Source organism: Nelumbo nucifera, chromosome 4 (genome assembly GCF_055504915.1).
Source record: "Nelumbo nucifera cultivar China Antique chromosome 4, China Antique-T2T, whole genome shotgun sequence".
Taxonomy (NCBI): Eukaryota; Viridiplantae; Streptophyta; class Magnoliopsida; order Proteales; family Nelumbonaceae; genus Nelumbo; species Nelumbo nucifera.
The window spans coordinates 39,713,816-39,731,587 of record NC_142652.1 but is presented as its reverse complement, the minus strand read 5'-3'; the positions used below and the strand labels follow the sequence as shown (position 1 = coordinate 39,731,587).

Sequence of the window (17,772 nt, the reverse complement as noted above, 5' to 3'; positions counted from 1 at the left end):
GAAACACTTGTATTTATGTGCATAGGGTGACAATGGGTCGATCTAACTCTACAAACATGATAGACCCAAATCGATTGGGCTGATAATGGTTCTAGGAACTGGACCTGACGGGTCAATTCTGGGTCTTGATATAGTGTCTCAAATAATACCAATTCGGAACCGATTCCACCAAATCCCGAATTGATACAAACACGACCCAAGACATATCCAATCGGTTTGGTTCTGGGTTTAAAAAATTACAAACCCTATCGGGTTCGGTTTGGTGTTGGGGGAAACAAATTTTGGTTTCTCCTAATGCCCCAATATTTATTCAAATGAAATGCTTACTAAGAGAGGTAAAAGATTGCTTCATGGGGTGTAATTTAAAATGCCAAACCAAACTACAAAGTGTTACTTGAAACGCTTATGAAATGCCCAACCAAACAACAAAGACAATAAACGTTCAAAGTAACATTTTTCAATTAAATGTTTATGATTTAATTAAGAAACACACTATCTATAAATGCCCACAAAACCAAACACATACCATATGTCTTGAAACAGAAATAAACATAAATAAAAAATTGCTTTTAGGATTTTGTGTAGGAGTTGCTTGTTCTTTGACTACCAAACACAACCATAAATGGCTACTATGTTGAGAATTAAAATGATACAATCTACCTGATTATTAAGTGAATGTTATAGGGTTTCAGCAAAATTATATTGAATTACAGACCGAAACAAACTCTAGAAACTTAATTGAATGCCGGAAAAAGGATAAAAGTAAAACTGGAAGAAGTCACATGTGAGATGTCATCCAAGCTTGAAGTTAAATGCTCTTAACTATATATACAAGCAAATGAAGCTACAATATAATCTCAAACGTCTTGCAAGCCTGACATTGAATGTACAATGCAGTTAGATTGAATTTAGTCTCAATGCAGAACTTGGGTGTCAATTTGCATCCTCTCTCGAGATGTTCTTCATGAGCTTCCCCTAGACGGACGCCCAAAATTTCCAAATTAACCTAAAACCAATAAATTAAAGTTATAAGGTATATATCATTTCAAATATGCATAGTTTTTCTAGGATTTACCATCATATCCCTTTGATTGATTGCTATATCATATATATAACTAACAATATTGATTGTTAATATGACTAACATAATTAAGTGACTCCAATATCATTGATTAGCATGGACTTGATATTCGCCAAACCTAACTGCAAATTACAGTTTGGTGATTTAAACTAGGAGTGTTCACAGTTCAGTTTGGTGCGGTTTAGTAAATCTCAGACCAAACTGATAAAATGTCTGAGAAATTCTACCAAATCGTTTTAATATGGTTTGGTGTAGTTCTTAATACGATTTGGGTCATTGCATAAATAATAAATGTTGTCTTTTAGTCACCATGAAATCATTGAATCATTGTATTTCATATGCAAATTTGATTAGAATGAGTGTTTTGAGAATTTATTTTATTATATTATATATTACAATATTAATATATTATATATGTTAATATATGTATATATATTTTAGTTTATGATTTGGTTTGGTTTCTAAAATGCAGGAAACCAAACCAAACCATTTTAAGTTTAGACCAAACCTAACTGCAAATTACAGTTTGGCGATTTGAACCATATAATGAACACCCCTAGCCATTACCATGGTTCCAGCTATTAGGATTTTTTCTTTTTCTTTTTTTTTTTTTGGGGGGGGGGGAGACTGGATATGAACCTAAATTTTAGCATTTTTTCAAATATGAAAAACTAAAATAGAAAAAAAATTGTATGCAAAGGCAAGAGGACGGGAATCTCTAAAAGGGAAGAGGTAACTGCACCTCATCACCTCTGTTGAGTTGGAGATCACAAAGAGTGCAATAAATAATTTGATGGTTCTCTTGCAACTCGCCTTTCTTACAGATGGGACACCAAATCTCCTTGTCAACCTATCACACACATAAAATGTTTTATAATTGTCATTTTACTAATAGGTAATTGAGTAGCAAAAAAGGCAATTAGATAAGAACATAGACTGCTATTTAATAATCTGAAGGTACAAATCATAATAGTAACTCCTATGTAAACTAAACAACAGAAAATGTAGTAGCAAGAAGGGAAGTGAGTGAATATATTTCTCAAGGCAAGTAACTCCTATGTAAACATACACCACCATCTCTTACTGAAAAATTTCTTCTAAAATTAGGGTTTTTTTTTTGATAAAACTAAAATTATGGTCTAAACCATAAAAATTCTTTCAAGAAGTAACTATGAATGAGATATTTTTAATTTTATTCTTCTTAAATGCATTTAATAAATAGGAAAGCACAAGATAATCACAACTTTTTTTTTTATTATAACAAACTATAATAACTTTCTAAAGCCCAAATTATGCATATAATATATCAGAGCTCCAGATCTTGATGGACTAAACTTTGTTTACTAGCACCTAACTTGGACATCTCCAAAATTCATCCAAAGCCTATAGGGAAATTCATTCATGTGAATTTAGCATAATGGAAACAAAAATGCAAGGTCCACATCAAATTGTAATTTCTTCTTCTCACAAGATACACATGCTATTACACATGATCCGTTTGTACATCATACTATCACAAAATTATAATTCTGATATTCTAACTTCATTTATTTTTAGGGGTACAACTTGGGTCAGCTTAACCTGAACCCAACTTCAAAAATTTGGATTGGGTCAGGTAGGGTTCAAGTTTGGGTTAGGGTTGAGGCCGAAGGCTATTGACCCGACCTGAACATGAAATTTCTTCATATTTATATGTATTAATAAAAGCACCATAACTTTATCCTTGTAGATAATAATGCTAAGATTAGTAAACCTCAATATTTTAATTAATTTGGTAAACTCAAGTCTGAGAAAAAGAAGATTTTAGCAAAATGAAGTGAAGAACTGGGCTAACCGAACCCAACCCATCCTGGAAAATCAGGTTAGGGATCAACAACTCGGGTTGCATTAGGGCTATCCTCAAACTGACCTAACCTGGCCTCACTTGCACCCTTAATTGTATTTATGCAATATGTACAACATCAATGGAGAAACGTTGAAAGTAACTTGGAGCTACTATATGTTTGTTGCCATCTTGGTGGGATCTTAATTTCCTTTTTTTAATGTTTTCCCCAGTCTTGGTGTGCCCTTGGTTTCTCTCTCTATGAAATTGGTGCTTCACTAAATCATGGAAAATGAATTAATGCCTGCTGAAATTACATATAACAAGTTTTCTTTCTTACCCATTACTCTTTTACAATTTTTTGGCAATCTTATGTATAATATATCCAGAATTTGTGTCCTTACAATTGATGGATGTTCAAAATTGTGCTGTAGAGGTCCACAATATTACACCATAATGTAGGCTATAATTGGTCAAATCTTGATATTCGGGGTATTTATGTATTTTTGGATGGAAGGGTGTTTGTTGTAATCTTCCAATAGTTTCTTTTTCCTGATGAGTTGAGTTGTTATCACTTTTCCTAATTGCATTAGGGTTTGGTATTTCTAATTACACTAGGAGTTCAGATATATATGTATGCATATTACCATAAAAGTACATATACAGTTGGTTTTCCTAATTGGCTAGAGTTGTCTTACTATGTTAGAGTCATAGTCCTATGTCAAGTAAGATTTGTTTTATTCCTAGTCCAAGGCAACTAGGATTTGTTTCATTCCTAGTTACTGTCTTAGTAGTGCTTCTTAGTTGGTTCCAGTGTAGGAAAATAAAGAAAAAGTTCTTCCCCACTCTACCCTCTTTGCCTGAAAACAAATATGTAAGCCCTCTTTCAAACATTAGACAATAAAGTGTGATTTTTTGTTTTTGCTTTTAATGTTGGATAATGTTAATTTTCTTGATGGTTCTAATTTCATCAGGAAGCTAATAAGAGCATTGACATGTGTAACGCCAGCCACAAGCAACAATGGGTGTGCAAATCAGGCTTTTCAAGCCGGTCAAGCCACCCTTGGGTGCAAATGTGAACCAAAGAATGAAGCAAATCAAGTTCGCACCCCTCCACTGTCAGGACATGTAAACCAACATATGTGGGACCAGGAAAGACACATCAGAGTACCACATCCCCTGCACACATAAACTGATACTGATTATCATGCCACAACTTGATGAGAAGATTTTCCTCAACAAAATAATACACTTTTCACAGAAATGTATACACGTGTGCATTTAATGAAAAGGAGACTAAAAGACACTTAAAGGAAAAGACAAAGGACACAGAAAGGCGGGAATTTCAGAGGAGCTTAGGCTTGATAGCCATAGAGTGGCTATAAAAGGGAACAGATCTCCAACATAGACAGAAGGCACTTCACTCAACTTTTCAAATAGAGCCACAACCTTCAACCCTAGTTCCCCCTTCCTTCTCCCCTTTCTCCGAGCTTTCTCAACCAGCTCTGACCTTGGAGCAACTGCAGCCAGTTCAGTCCAGTCCAGTCCTCAATACCCAGCACAGTGGGGGAAACTCAGCCTGCCAGACAGTCATACGAACAGAAGGGGCCTCCCAGAACCTAGAACCAGTCGGTCTTGTTGAGTGGGCCGATTTATGTTTAGTTTGATTTCTTTTAAATTAAGAAGTTGTTGGGCCTTGGGCCCATTAGTTTTTATTTTTAAAAGAATTGTAAGTACTTAGTTTGAGTTGCCGCCCTACTAAGGGCATCTTTGTAATACCTCATATTTAAGTTAATTATAAATAGAATGAGGGGCTGGCGGCTAGGGGAATGAATCACTATCCTAGTCGACCTTCTTCTCCTTTCTTCCCTTTCCTCTATCTATTGCTGAAACCCCCAACTTTCTCCTCTTCCTTTCACAAGAAGCTTGGCCGAATCAGCACATAAGGCTTTCTACTAGTCCAACCCAGATCGCATCTCAAGCCTCAACCATCACTTTCAGAGTTCTAGATTTCCTTCCCCTGCCAGACACTCTTACACTAGGGGCTAATTCCTAATAGTTCCCTTAGATGTTGATTCCTAGAAAGCCTAGGTGTTTATTCCTAGGTTATTATATCTATTTTTTCCCTTATTTACAGGTTTGTCTTGCAGTAAACAATGATGAGAGAAGTTCAATTTCATATTAGGGATTTCCAGCAAAAAACTACTAGTACAACAGGTGTATTAAGTCTTAGTATGATGCCGTAGTGCCATACTTATCCTAATTATGTATGTGATATGATAGATCCAATTAAAGTATCAATAACCATTGGATCTTTATTGACTGATTTAATTTTTCCAATTTTGACCATAGAGCATTCTTATTCTATAACCTGATTTAATGGTTTACCAACATATCTCTGATACATACAAAAAGGAAAAAAAAATTAAGTTTCTATGAACTCCTTTTGCATAAATGTGCATTACTTCCAGATAAGGCCTTCAGATACAAGGTGAATTTATTTGTGCAAGCATAGGTGAGAAGTAACTAACAAAGATATTGCATGTTGATTGAATACCTGCTCTTTGTTCAATTGCATATGCTCAAAAACTGCATGTGCTAAGTAATCATCTTCTTCATCTTCATAAATTCTGTCATGACTTTCTGGGTCTGCAGAGGATAAACAGTTAACTAAATCTACAAAATTAATTTGACCAAACTTCCAAAGACAATGTATGTTTTCACCTAGTGCTCAGAACCACCTAGGTGTGCTGCACAAGGAGATGCGACAGCCCTAGCAATCTTGGACTGAAATTGCTAGTGAGTCACTCTCCTAATATAGGATGGTAAGGGTTAGGGAAACTTGTAAAGCCATCTTAGATGAAAATTCATGCTCTATTAATACACTAAATACCATGTTTCTTTTTTTTTGATGGACAATCCAGTATTTTATAAATAATAATAAAAGTAGACAAATTCATACAAAGCTGATATCTATCAGGAGGTGCGAGTTGCTGCCTCAAAGACAAAGTAAAATTACAAATGAGCCCAGAATAATTGATCCCTGTTCACCCCTTGCTTAGCTAGTTGGTCAGCCATCCTGTTTGCTGACCTCCTCTCCCACTGAACTCCAACTGTGAGATTAGAGGTAAGCCATTTGAATCTTTTCAATTCTCCCCTAAAAGACCATGCTACTGTCTCTGGTTCTTTCAGCCACCCAGTTACCACTCTAGAGTCACCTTCAATGATCAACCTCCTAAAGTTCAATTCTTTAGCAATCTGTGCTCCCTGTAGAGCAGCTTGTACCTCTGCACTAACTGCATTCCCCACACCAATTAGGCCTGAGAATAAAGCCACAATCTGTTCCTCTTCATTCCTAAAGACACCCCCAATGCCAGAGGGTCCAGGACTGCCAATGCTTCTGCCATCAAAATAACTTTATGAAACCTTCTTCTGGTGGCTTCCAATAATCTACAACAGGTTTATCCTTAACCAAAGAAGAATTTGCAACAGATACCCAATTTCTCTGTATGTCATCAAAGGAGTAAAGTGAGAATAAATCTAAAGATTTGGCCCAGCTTATAGCCCCCACTAGCAGACATTTCCCAAACATTATCTACATCCCTTTCTTTATCACTAAAAATTCTGTTATTTCGATTACCATGAGACACCTAGGCAAGATAGGGTGGCTCTAGCTTCGGCGCATCTTGAGGGGGAAGCTATCCTATGGTATCAGTGGTACTAATGGGGGTACCCTCATCAATCTTGGGCAGACTTCACCGATGCCTTGACCATCCATTTTGGGTCATCTGGGTTCAAAGATCACAATGAGAATCTTGCAAAACTGCGGCAGGTGGGATCGGTTAAAGATTATCAGATGGAGTTCAAAAAACTAGCTATGCGAGTCCAAGGGTGGATGGAAAAGGTGCTAGTTGGAAGCTTCATCGGTGGCTTGAAGGAAGAACTACGACTGGAAGTAAAGGCGATGCAACTTACTTTGGTCATAAACGCGGCAGCACTAGCAAGGTTGTACGAAGACAAGTTCGCTCGAGCAAGAAGGGTACATCAGCCATGGGGTTTTGTAACCAAATCGGCAGCACTGGATAAGGAGGAAGGAATACTGGGTTTAGGCCCATCTGTTCCCTTCAAACGACTGACTTGGGCCGAAATGCAAGCCCATAGAGACAAAGGACTCTGCTACAACAGTGAAGAGAAATTCAGGCTGGGTCATCGGTGCAAGAAACAACAAGCATTTCTCCTTCAAACGGAGATCGAGGAGGAAGATGGCTTCACTAGTTGTGGGGAATTTGACCCTGGGTGGGAAATACAGCCCAATGGAACACCTGAAATATCTCTACAAGCCCTTACGGGACTTGCGCCCCCGCAAACAATGAGAGTAGTTGAGTTAATCCAAGGGTGCCACGTGTCAATCCTTATAGACAATGGCGGTTCCCTTAACTTCATAACTAAAGTTTTGGTGGATAAAATGGGACTCCCGATTCAACCAACAACGGCTTTTATGATAGATGTGGCCAACAGTAATAGCCTATCTTGCAATAGTATATGCATGGGCTTACCACTAAAGGTTCAGGGTCACCAGTTTTCAGTGGACCTATACCACTAAAGGTTCAGGGTCACAATTAGGCCCCGTCATCTGTGACTGGGCTCGTCTCACCATGGACTTCACATCGAGGATCTCTACAATCCATCTACAAGGGCAAACATGCAAAGGTCCAAGGCCCATTAGTCCTACAATACTAACAAAGCAAATGAGAGATCTGGATCAGTCCATATTCATGCACATGGACTCAAATTGGACCAGCCCATCCTTAGCTAACAACAACTCAAATGGGCCTGGAGACTACCACAACCGCCTACAACATCTCCTCCAGCAATATGGCAGCGTGCTCAAAGAACCCCAAGAGCTCCCACCACCCCGGGAGCATGACCATTGCGTTCCTTTCATGCTAGGAGCCGCCCCAACCAATGCAAGACCTTAACGATACCCATATTTTCAAAAATTTGAAATCGAGAAGCAAGTTCAAGATATGCTTGAGAAAGGAATAATACAGCCCAGCCATAAGCCCATAACCCATTCTCCTCGCCAGTATTATTAGTCAAAAAGAAGGATGGGACTTGGCGATTTTGTATTGATTATAGGGCCCTTAACAATATCACCATTAAGGACTGATTCCCAATACCGATCATTGATGAATTGCTTGATGAACTTAGTCGGGCCACCATATTCTCAAAATTAGATTTACGAGTTAGGTATCACCGGATAGGGGTACATACGGAGGATGCTCACAAAATGGCTTTCAGGACACATGATGGCCACTACGAGTTCTTGGTCATGCCATTTGGGTTGACCAATGTTCCAGCAACATTTCAAGCCTTAATGAACGACATATTCCAACCATATTTATGTAAGTTCATTTTTGTTTTCTTTGACGACATATTGGTCTATAGCTCCAATTGGGAGGAACATCTGAACCATCTATACGTCACCCTCGCAACACTTAAGGTCCATCAGTTGTTCGCTAAAGAGTCCAAGTTCTCCTTTGGACAAACCCAAGTATATTACCCAGGACATGTTGTAGAAAATGGAACTATAGCAGCAGACCCGGATAAAATCTTTAGTATATTGGGCTGGCCGCAACCCAAAAACGTGAAAGAACTGAGGGCCTTCTTGGGCCTGATAGGTTATTATCTCCGCTTCATCAAAGGCTACAGCCTAATAACTGCCCCTTTGACCCAATTACTGAAATGAGATGCCTTTCACTGGTCAGCCCAGGCCCAACAAGCTTTTGAGAAGTTGAGACATACTGTCTCGATACCTCCAACATTAGCACTGCCTGGTTTCACAAAAGACTTCATCATTGAATGTGATGCCTCCGGTCAAGGTGTGGGGGCTGTCCTCATGCAAGAAGGCCGACCACTAGCCTTTTTCAGAAAGGCCTTGACATCACAAAAGTGGGCCAAATCAGTTTATGAACGAGAGTTAATAGCAGTGGTCTTAGTAGTGCAGTGTTGGTGATCCTACTTGCTCGGTAGACGATTCATAATTCGGACCGACCAACAAAGTTTGAAGTTCTTGTTAGAACACGCAGTCTTATCACCAGAACAACAATGATGGATGTCCAAATTATTGGAGTACGACTACACAATTGAGTACAAAGCGGGGGCTGCTTACCGGGTGTCTGAAGCCTTCTCACGACACCCACAATCATTTCAGCTACTCGTATCTTCCCCAACATCTCCACTCATGGATCAGCTTTGAAAGGAACCCCACTCCCATATGGGGTTATAGTAATTGAAGGCCCAAGTATTGGCAAATCCATCACAGCATCCAGGGTATACCGTCAAGGATGATCTGCTCTTCTTCAAAGGACGCCTGGAAATCCCAGCAGATTCTGCACATCTTAGGAAGCTCCTTGAATTATTCCATGCTCACCCACAGGTGGTCACTCTGGCATCCTACGAACGCAAAAACACATCGCCACGCAATTCCATTGGAAAGGCATGCATACCTCCATTGAAAACTTAATAGTCGAGTGTGCAGTACGTCAACAAAACAAGACAGCTACTACAACACCAGCAGGCCTCTTGCAACCACTCCCAATCCCAACCCAAGTTTGGGATGATATATCAATGAATTTCATCATGGGATTGCCCGTTTTTACCGGCAAAACGGTTATTCTTGTGGTGGTGGATAGATTGACGAAATACAGTCATTTTCTAGCTCTATCACACCCATTTACAGCAGTCACAGTTGCTGAATTGTTCCTCCGGGAAATTGTGTGACTTCATGGGTTCCCCAATTCAATTGTGTCTGACAGGGACCCTATTTTTATGAGCCATTTCTGGGCTGAACTTTTTCGTCTGCATGGGGTTAAGCTCTTCAAATCAACTACCTACCACCCCCAATTTGATGGACAGACAGAGGCAGTTAACAAGAGTCTTGAAACATATCTGAGATGCTTCGCGGGAGATTGACCAAGACAATGGGTGAAGTGGATACACTGGGCTGGGTGGTGGTACAACACCACTTTCCATAGCGCTGCTGGGATGACGCCCTTCAGAGATCTATATGGTCGGGACCCTCCCCCTCTACTTATGAAAAAGGGACCACTACAGTAGCAGCCTTAGAAGAACAATTGATACAACGAGATGAGGTGTTAAAGGAGCTGAGAAATCATCTCTTGCAAGCACAACAATGGATGAAGGGCACTTATGATAAACATCACAAGAATGTCCAATATGAAGTCGGTGATTGGGTGTTTCTCAAGACTCAAATTACATCTCTTCAGACAGATTTCAGTAGGAAGCCGACAGTGGAACAAACTCAGCCCGCGCTATTTTGGACCATTTAAAATCCTTTAGAGGATAAGGTTTGTGGCATACAAACTGGACCTCGCTGCAACATCAAAGTTACACCCTGCATTTCATATCCCTTTACTGAAGAAAGGGCCAAAGCTAGGAGTCATTACAAGTGCTACTCTTCCCACAATTTCAGATGAAGGACAAGTGCAGACTGACCCAGCCCGCATCATTGATTTTAGATGGGTGTGACGTGGCGGAAGAGTCATTCCAGAAGCACTAGTTGTTTGGTCTAAACTTCCAGAAGAAGATGCAATATGGGAATCTTACTTGGATTTGCAATCAAATTTCTCACATTAGACCTTGAGGGCAAGGTCTTTCTGAAGGAAGGAGGGATTGTTAAGACCGGTGAAATAGAATAATAGAGGACAGTTAGTCAGTTTTACATGAGGAGGCCATGTCAGCAAAACAACTCAGCTAACTGACCGTCCACTTGCAACGGTTTTAACAGAAAGGAATTAAAGAATGTAAAAAAAAAGGAACTCTGTAAAACAGTATAAATAGTCAGAAACAGGGGAAATAAAGGCATCATCTTTTTGCATTCTCTCTCTCTTTCTCTATTCCCCTCTCCCCTACCCCTCGAATTCAGGAGGTTGGCTCCCTCGAAGAGCCCTGTGTTAGGCAGGTTCCTAACATACACACATCATACCTGATAAGGCTAAGGAATTGGGGAAGAATACCATGAATAGCTTTCCATAGAGAGTTTAGAGTAGCCTGCCGAGACACTCCAGCATCCCAACCATTTTCTGCATAACCATGAATACTTCCCACCACCTTATGCCAAAGCCTCTCTCTATCTAATGGCCATCTCCAAAGCCATTTGGCCAATAAAGTTTCATTCTTCTTCCCTATATTGCCTAACCCTAAACTCCCTTGCTCCTTACTTCTACAAACTATATCCCATCTCACCAAATGATCTTTCTTTCACTAGGCTCCCATGAGAAGTCCCTCATAATCTTCTCTACTTTCATTACCTCCCTTTGTGGCATTTTGAATACTGAGAAAAAGAACACTAGAAGGTTAGCTAAAGCAGATTTAATCAGAGTGATATGACCCCCTAGAGACACATAATTCCTCTTCCAAGATGACAATTTCTTAGTGCATCTTTTAAGAATTGGACTCCAAAAGCTTCCTTCCCAAGGGTTGGCTCCTAAGGGCATACCTAGATATTTCAAAGGCCACCCAGTGATAGGACAACCTAAGGCTTCTGCTACCCCAGTCATCTCCTTCTCTACCAAGTTCAGTCCCACTATGCAACTCTTTTCAAAGTTAATCTTCAACTTAGAGACAAATCCAAACAGTTTGATCACCTGCTTCAAATTACTTGCCCTTTGAGGATCAACACTTTCACAAAATATAATTGTATCATTAGAAAATTGCAAGTGTGTGACAATTGTGCTCTCTCTCCCAACCCTCCAACCTTTAACCAATCCTAAGTAATCAGCTCTTACAATAAGACTACTGAACACCTCAGCTACCAAGGTAAATAGGAAAGGAGAAAGGGGACCCCCTTGCCTCAGACCTCTTGTTACTAGGAAAAAGTCTCTAACCACTCCATTAACAAGGACTGAATAGTGACAAGTCTTCAAGCAACCCTCGATCCAACCACACCATCTCTCCCCAAACCCAAAATTTTTCAAAGTGTCCAAGAGGAAAGACCAGTCAACCATATCATAAGCTTTCTCCAAGTCCAATTTACACACAAAACCTTTCTTTTCTCTTTTCTTAAAATCCTCTATGCATTCATTAGCTATCAAAACTTGGTCTGTGATCTCTCTACCTTGAATGAACGCGCCTTGGGAGTGGCTTATTAAACCAGGAAGGACTTGCTTTAATCTTAAAGACAACACTTTGGCCAAGATTTTATAGATGCTTGTTACCAGGCTGATTGGTCTGAAATCTCTCGGCTGATTGGCTCCTCCCTTCTTAGGAATCAAGGCTAAGAAAGTTGAATTTATTCCCAGACTAATAAAGTGTTCCCTAGCGAACTCCTCAAAAATAGCCAAAAGGTTCACTTTAATTATCTCCCAACATTCCTGATAAAAGGCCATAGTGAAACCATCCGGTCCTGGAGCTTTAGATCTGTTCATTGAAAATACAGCTCCCCTTATCTCCTCCAAGTCAAAATCCCTTTCCAACACTACACTAAATACCATGTTTCTCTCTCTAACCTTTCACATCTCTTTGTTTTGAAGGTAAATAAAAATGAAAAATTTATTAAGAGAAAAAGAACAAAGAAAGGTGATAAGAAATCATCCAAGAGAGAATACATCCCAATTACAACAACCCTCCCTGAACCAACTCCCATAGATTCCCCCTTCATTATCACAAAACATGGCCCTCCATCCAAATTACCCCTACAAAAAACCCACCACAGAAATTAAAACAAAACTCACAAATCACACATCAAATAGACACCCAAAAGAACAAATACATTTTTTTTGATAATTCCCAAAAGAACAAATGCATTAGAAAATCCCAAAAAGGTATCCATCCACACCCAAGCCCAAACTGTCATTCTTGCATTATGTCAAGTCTATAGATCCTTGAATTGTGTTTTCCTTTCTTCTTCTATGTGGCCTTTTAGATTTTTTTTCACGACCTTGTTGGGACCTAGTATAAAGACAGCAAAAGCTTAGAGCCTGTTAGTTTCACTCATAGTTGTCAACGCCTAGGCGACTAGGCTCTTTTCAAAGAGCGCCTCGCCCAAACGCCATATGTTTTGCGCACTAGGCTCTCGCCAAGAGACTTAAGCGGGCGCCTACATACAAGGCGGGCACCTACATGCATCTAAAAAAATTATTTTTTTTTTAAATTTATTTATTTGATATTTCATTGGTTGTTGTATTCTTTTAAAATAAACCTGTTGCATTGTATCATCTTAGTATTAAGAGAACTATACATCGTATCATTTTAGTATCTCTATTTTCTTTTCTAAACCCTTGTATCACAAGGGTTTTGGTTCGATTGGAGAGGGAGGAGAACCAAACAGGCGAACACTGCAAGCTCGAGCAGCCCAGCTCCATTGCACCTTAGTTCATAACTTCAGTTCCTCTTCTTCTTCTCCTTCTTTCTCTTCTCAGATTTCAGTCGAAAAAACAGGGGCTCCGCCCCTATACTCCTCAGTCCTCCCTTTCTCCACTTCTTCTTCTTCTTCTTCTTCTTCTTCTTCTTCTTCTTCTTCTTCTTCTTCTTCTTCTTCCACCCCATGAGCCCAACTGCTCTCAGTCAGTCACTCTCACTCTCTCAGTCGTCAGTCCGCCCCTTCTCACTAGAGCTAACCTAGAGAGAAGGGGCATTCAGATTTTGGACCTGTCTTGCAGTCTGTGTGGGAGTAGTGCTGAATCCACTGACAATTTGTGTATCCACTGTCCATTTTCTGCTCAGCTGTGGAGCCATTTCCTCAGCTCTATGAGCTTAAATTGGGTTATGCCGAGGTTGGTTAAGGAGCTGTTGTGTTGCTGGAAGCTTATGGGTCTGAGCAAGAAAAAGAAGACTGTTTGGAAGACGATTCCAATTGCTGTGTTGTGGTCCATCTGGTCTGAGAGGAATAGAAGGATTTTCTGTAGCAAGGCTTTAAGTCCGGAAGAGCTAATTCAGAAAACAGTGGGCAAACTGATGTCTTGGGTGTCTGTGTCTGAGGATTTCAGAAATTGTAATGTGCCTGCTGTTTTTCTTTCTAGTTCCTGGTGGAATGTGTAATTGCTGATTTGATCAGTCAGCCTTTTCTGGGACTGATCTCAGCCTCCTGTGTGTAATTTCTTCTCAATAAATATTACTTTGCCTTTTCCAAAAAAAAAAAAAAAACAGGGTCTCCGCCCTACCAATCAGTATTTCAGTCAAGATTCACACTTGAATCATCTCAGTTTTTAACAGCCTAAGCTGCCGAACCTACTCTTCTCTTCTTCAATTCTTCTCTAATCTCTTCTTTAATTCTTCTTCTCATTCAATTTTTTTTTATATCATTAATATATATGATTATATGGCTGATTTTTTTTTTCTTTATATGGATGAACTACATGGCTGAAACTTGATTCAGTGATTGTATGGCTGAATTGGATTCTCTTCTTTAATTTTTTTTTTTTTTTTTATGGCTGAATTAAATGTCTGAAACTTGATTCATTGATTAATTGATTATATATATGATATATATATCTAGTTGGTTTAGACTCCTTTTTATTGATAATATTTTATATTTTTAGCTTTTTATATGAAATTTATACTCATTTTAATGATTTATAATGTTAATAGTTAGTGTACATGATTGCTAGTTAGCACACAAAACCAATAAAATGATTTAGAAAAGCATATGTAAAGTAAAAACTCAATAAAACAAACATTTTAAAATTCCAATGCCTAGGCGCCTGGGCGCCCTGTGGTCGCCTAGCCTAGGCGCCTTGAAAACTATGGTTTCACTCTCAGTCTCTCATACCTGAAGCAGCAAGTGCAAGAACCAAACAGGGCCTACACCCCATTTTTATGCTTTGTTTCACTCTCAGTTACCATTCTACCCTTATTCTTCTTCTTTTCCTCTTCATTTCATGCTTTATTTTCTTTGTTTTCTTGGTTTAAAACAGGGACTACACCTCATTTGTTCCTCTTCTTTTTTTTTTCTGTCTTTTCCCCAAATATTTTGAATTGTTTATTGGACTGAAACAGGGGCTCTGCCTCCATTTTTTCTTTGATTTTAGTATTTTTCTCCTACTTTTGTTGGTCTAAAATAGGGGTTCCAGCTTCCTGTTCTTCTTGGTCTAAGGCTATGGCTCTCCTCTTTCTTCTTATTAAGGGTGCTGCTGATGGTCTTCTATGCACATGACCTAACCATCTTACTATACTTTCTCTCATTTTATCATCTATTGGAGCTACTCCTAGAATGATTTCATTTCTTATCCTATCCTTTCTAATTTTTCCACTCATCCATCTCAGCAACGGCAATACACATTTGTGAATCACTTAGTTTTTGGACATGCTTTTTCTTGACTGCCCAACATTCTGCTCCATACAGCACAACTGGGCAGTCTGGCCTTACAATTGTTTTATAGAATTCTCCCTTTAATCTAAGTGTTACTAACCTATCACATAAAACTCTTGATGCACCCTTTCGTTTTGCCCATCCTGCTCTAGTTCTATGTGCGACATCCTCCTCAGTCTCTCCCTTGTTATGAATTATTGATCCAAGGTATCAGAAAAGGTCACATTGAGTTATCTCTTGATCTCCAGTCCCAACTGTACTCTGATTTACACTCCTATCCTAAGGTCACATTGTAGGGAAAGGCATGATACAACTAAAATTCAGTTTATATGTTAATGACTTTTAGATATATGAGATAAAGCAATATGTTCCAAACCCAATTGCATATAATTACATTACTTTATCTTCCTTTGGACTGGCTAGCAGGTTATCCATGGCTCTTGGGTGATGATATTATAGGATGCAGATTTAAGCATCTATAACTGGTTGGAGTCTGCCAAACTCAAGTTTATACTCCAAAATAATGACAAGTACTCATGCCAAAGGTTCATAATTCTGTGTCAAAATACATCCACAAAAGAAGGCAGTTAAGTTACCTAGGGTGAAATTTATGTAAAAATGCAATTTGGCTATCATATGGTCATGTAATAGTACACAGTTACATATCTCCAAAAAGCAAAACATATGAGGAAAATAACATAAAAGTTGCTGTTCATCATTACTAATATCAAGTTGAAAAAGGAAATTTCCAGAATTTGTAGATAGAAGAAATAAGTCAATATTATAAAATTAGTTATCCCTTGATCAAATATCTTTTTCCAATTTTGATATCATAATGAAGACCAAGTAGACATATCCTAGTCAAAAAAGGAAGAAAACACTACAATTACCTCTTTTACTTGATTCCATTCTGGCATCTTCATAAAATATCCTTTGCAGTTCTAGCATTATCTCTTCACATTCACCTTCAGTTGATTGACAAACCATGGGATCATATTCCCATAAAGTATCATTGTCTTCAAAGTTGGAAGGTGTGATCTCTGATCTGCCATTGTTCATGGGAGAGTCCTTGAACCTTTTAAGTTCATCAGAAACTATGTCCCGGAAAGCAGATTCCATAATCTCCTTTGTCCAAGATACAGAAATAGATGAATCAATAAATAATTATATAAATAAATAACTATTAGGATCTGACCAAATGGACAAGAGATTATAGGCATTCAAAAGGAAAATGATTCCCAATAATACAAAGAAGGAAAAGTTGTGCAAAAATAAAAGTTTGAAGAAAAAAGACCTCAAATCCACAGAAACGAATGCCAAGATATAAAAAAAGTTGAAAAAAAAGAACATAGGGAAAATGCAAACAGCATTAACATGAATTGCAAAGACCAAATAATCCAAACAAATGTTGCTTGCTTAGAAATTATTCAACTAAGAATAACTAGCTGGCTTAACTAAAAAACAAAGAAATCAATGACTGTTAGTAAAATAACACAAAAACATGAACCCGGTCCCACCATGCTGCTCAATGAAAAGCCTTTTAGTTAAGAAACAAAGAATCGATATATGCCACTTAATAGACATCAGCAAATTCTGATGACTTAAGGCATAACAACTTTTCCAAAATAGATTTCTTAAAAGATAAGCTGAAACAAAAAGTTAGACAAGTACCTTCTGATTCAGGGATGGGTCTACAGTTGATCTCATTTTCCAAAGCAGGCGAATTCTATCCTTTTCGACCCTTTTGATACAATTCTCTAGAAGCTGCATTGAATGAGTATAGCGAAGCAAATGAGTGTGTTGTCTGAAGGAACGAAAACCAAGCATATATGAAGAAAAAAAATAAAAAAGACTATAGACGTCGAATCCAAACAATAACCACAGAAAAAATCAACGCAAAAAGAAAAAAAAAGCAATTGCTTACCCACCAAATAAAAAATAAACCCCGAAAGAAATAAAGAGAATGGATAGAGAAAAGTGATAGATACCTTTGTTTTCCAATTGGGACGATGGGATTTCAAAGATAGTCTTCTGGGTCGACGCTCCTCCATTGGTTTCCGTTATCAAGCTCTGAAATTACTCGTTTTCTGATTGTTGAATCCGGTTTGAGGTTTTCTATAATAAACCAACAAATACAAAAAACAGACTAATGGGTACTCCTAGTTTGTCTTCCCGTGTGATGGTTCGAGTTCCAAGTTCCAACATGAACTGTTACTTTGTAAGAATTGTGTCGTTCTGGTTTCCCGCCAACAAAATAACGAAGGCAGTTCCATCTTTCTCTTCCCGGTTTGCCTTTATACGGTGAACTAATGATGGGTGATGAAGAAGACATCATTAATATTTAAGGGAATTTTCATCCTCGATTGATATTTGATTGAGGGTTTTCTCGTCGAGATTTGATTTGATTTTGAGGTTTACTAAAACACATAAAAAGAGTTGAAATCGCAAGCAGCAAAGAACTCGTTTGTCTATTCACTATACAAACCTGCAAATGCCAAGGCTACAGACTCATTTTCTTGTACTACTTATAATGCATCT

At 38.5% G+C, this 17,772-nt stretch overlaps 1 protein-coding gene across 2 annotated transcripts; it reads right to left on the bottom strand.

Annotated features, from left to right (window-relative positions):
• Positions 1 to 584: 584 nt before the first annotated feature.
• On the bottom strand, positions 585 to 17,729 carry LOC104607235 (RPA-interacting protein A). Of its 2 annotated transcripts, none has more exons than XM_010272809.3 (6): positions 17,223 to 17,729; positions 16,906 to 16,998; positions 16,125 to 16,359; positions 5,461 to 5,552; positions 1,824 to 1,931; positions 585 to 1,006 (listed from the first exon to the last, which is right to left on the bottom strand). In XM_010272809.3, exons 1-6 carry the CDS (start codon positions 17,283 to 17,285, stop codon positions 845 to 847), a joined length of 753 nt encoding a protein of 250 aa, XP_010271111.1. In that variant the 5' UTR covers positions 17,286 to 17,729; the 3' UTR covers positions 585 to 844. The 2 variants fall into 2 exon arrangements, with proteins under 2 accessions (XP_010271111.1, XP_010271112.1); XM_010272810.3 differs by having other exon boundaries at positions 16,125 to 16,356; positions 17,223 to 17,728.
• Positions 17,730 to 17,772: the final 43 nt, after the last annotated feature.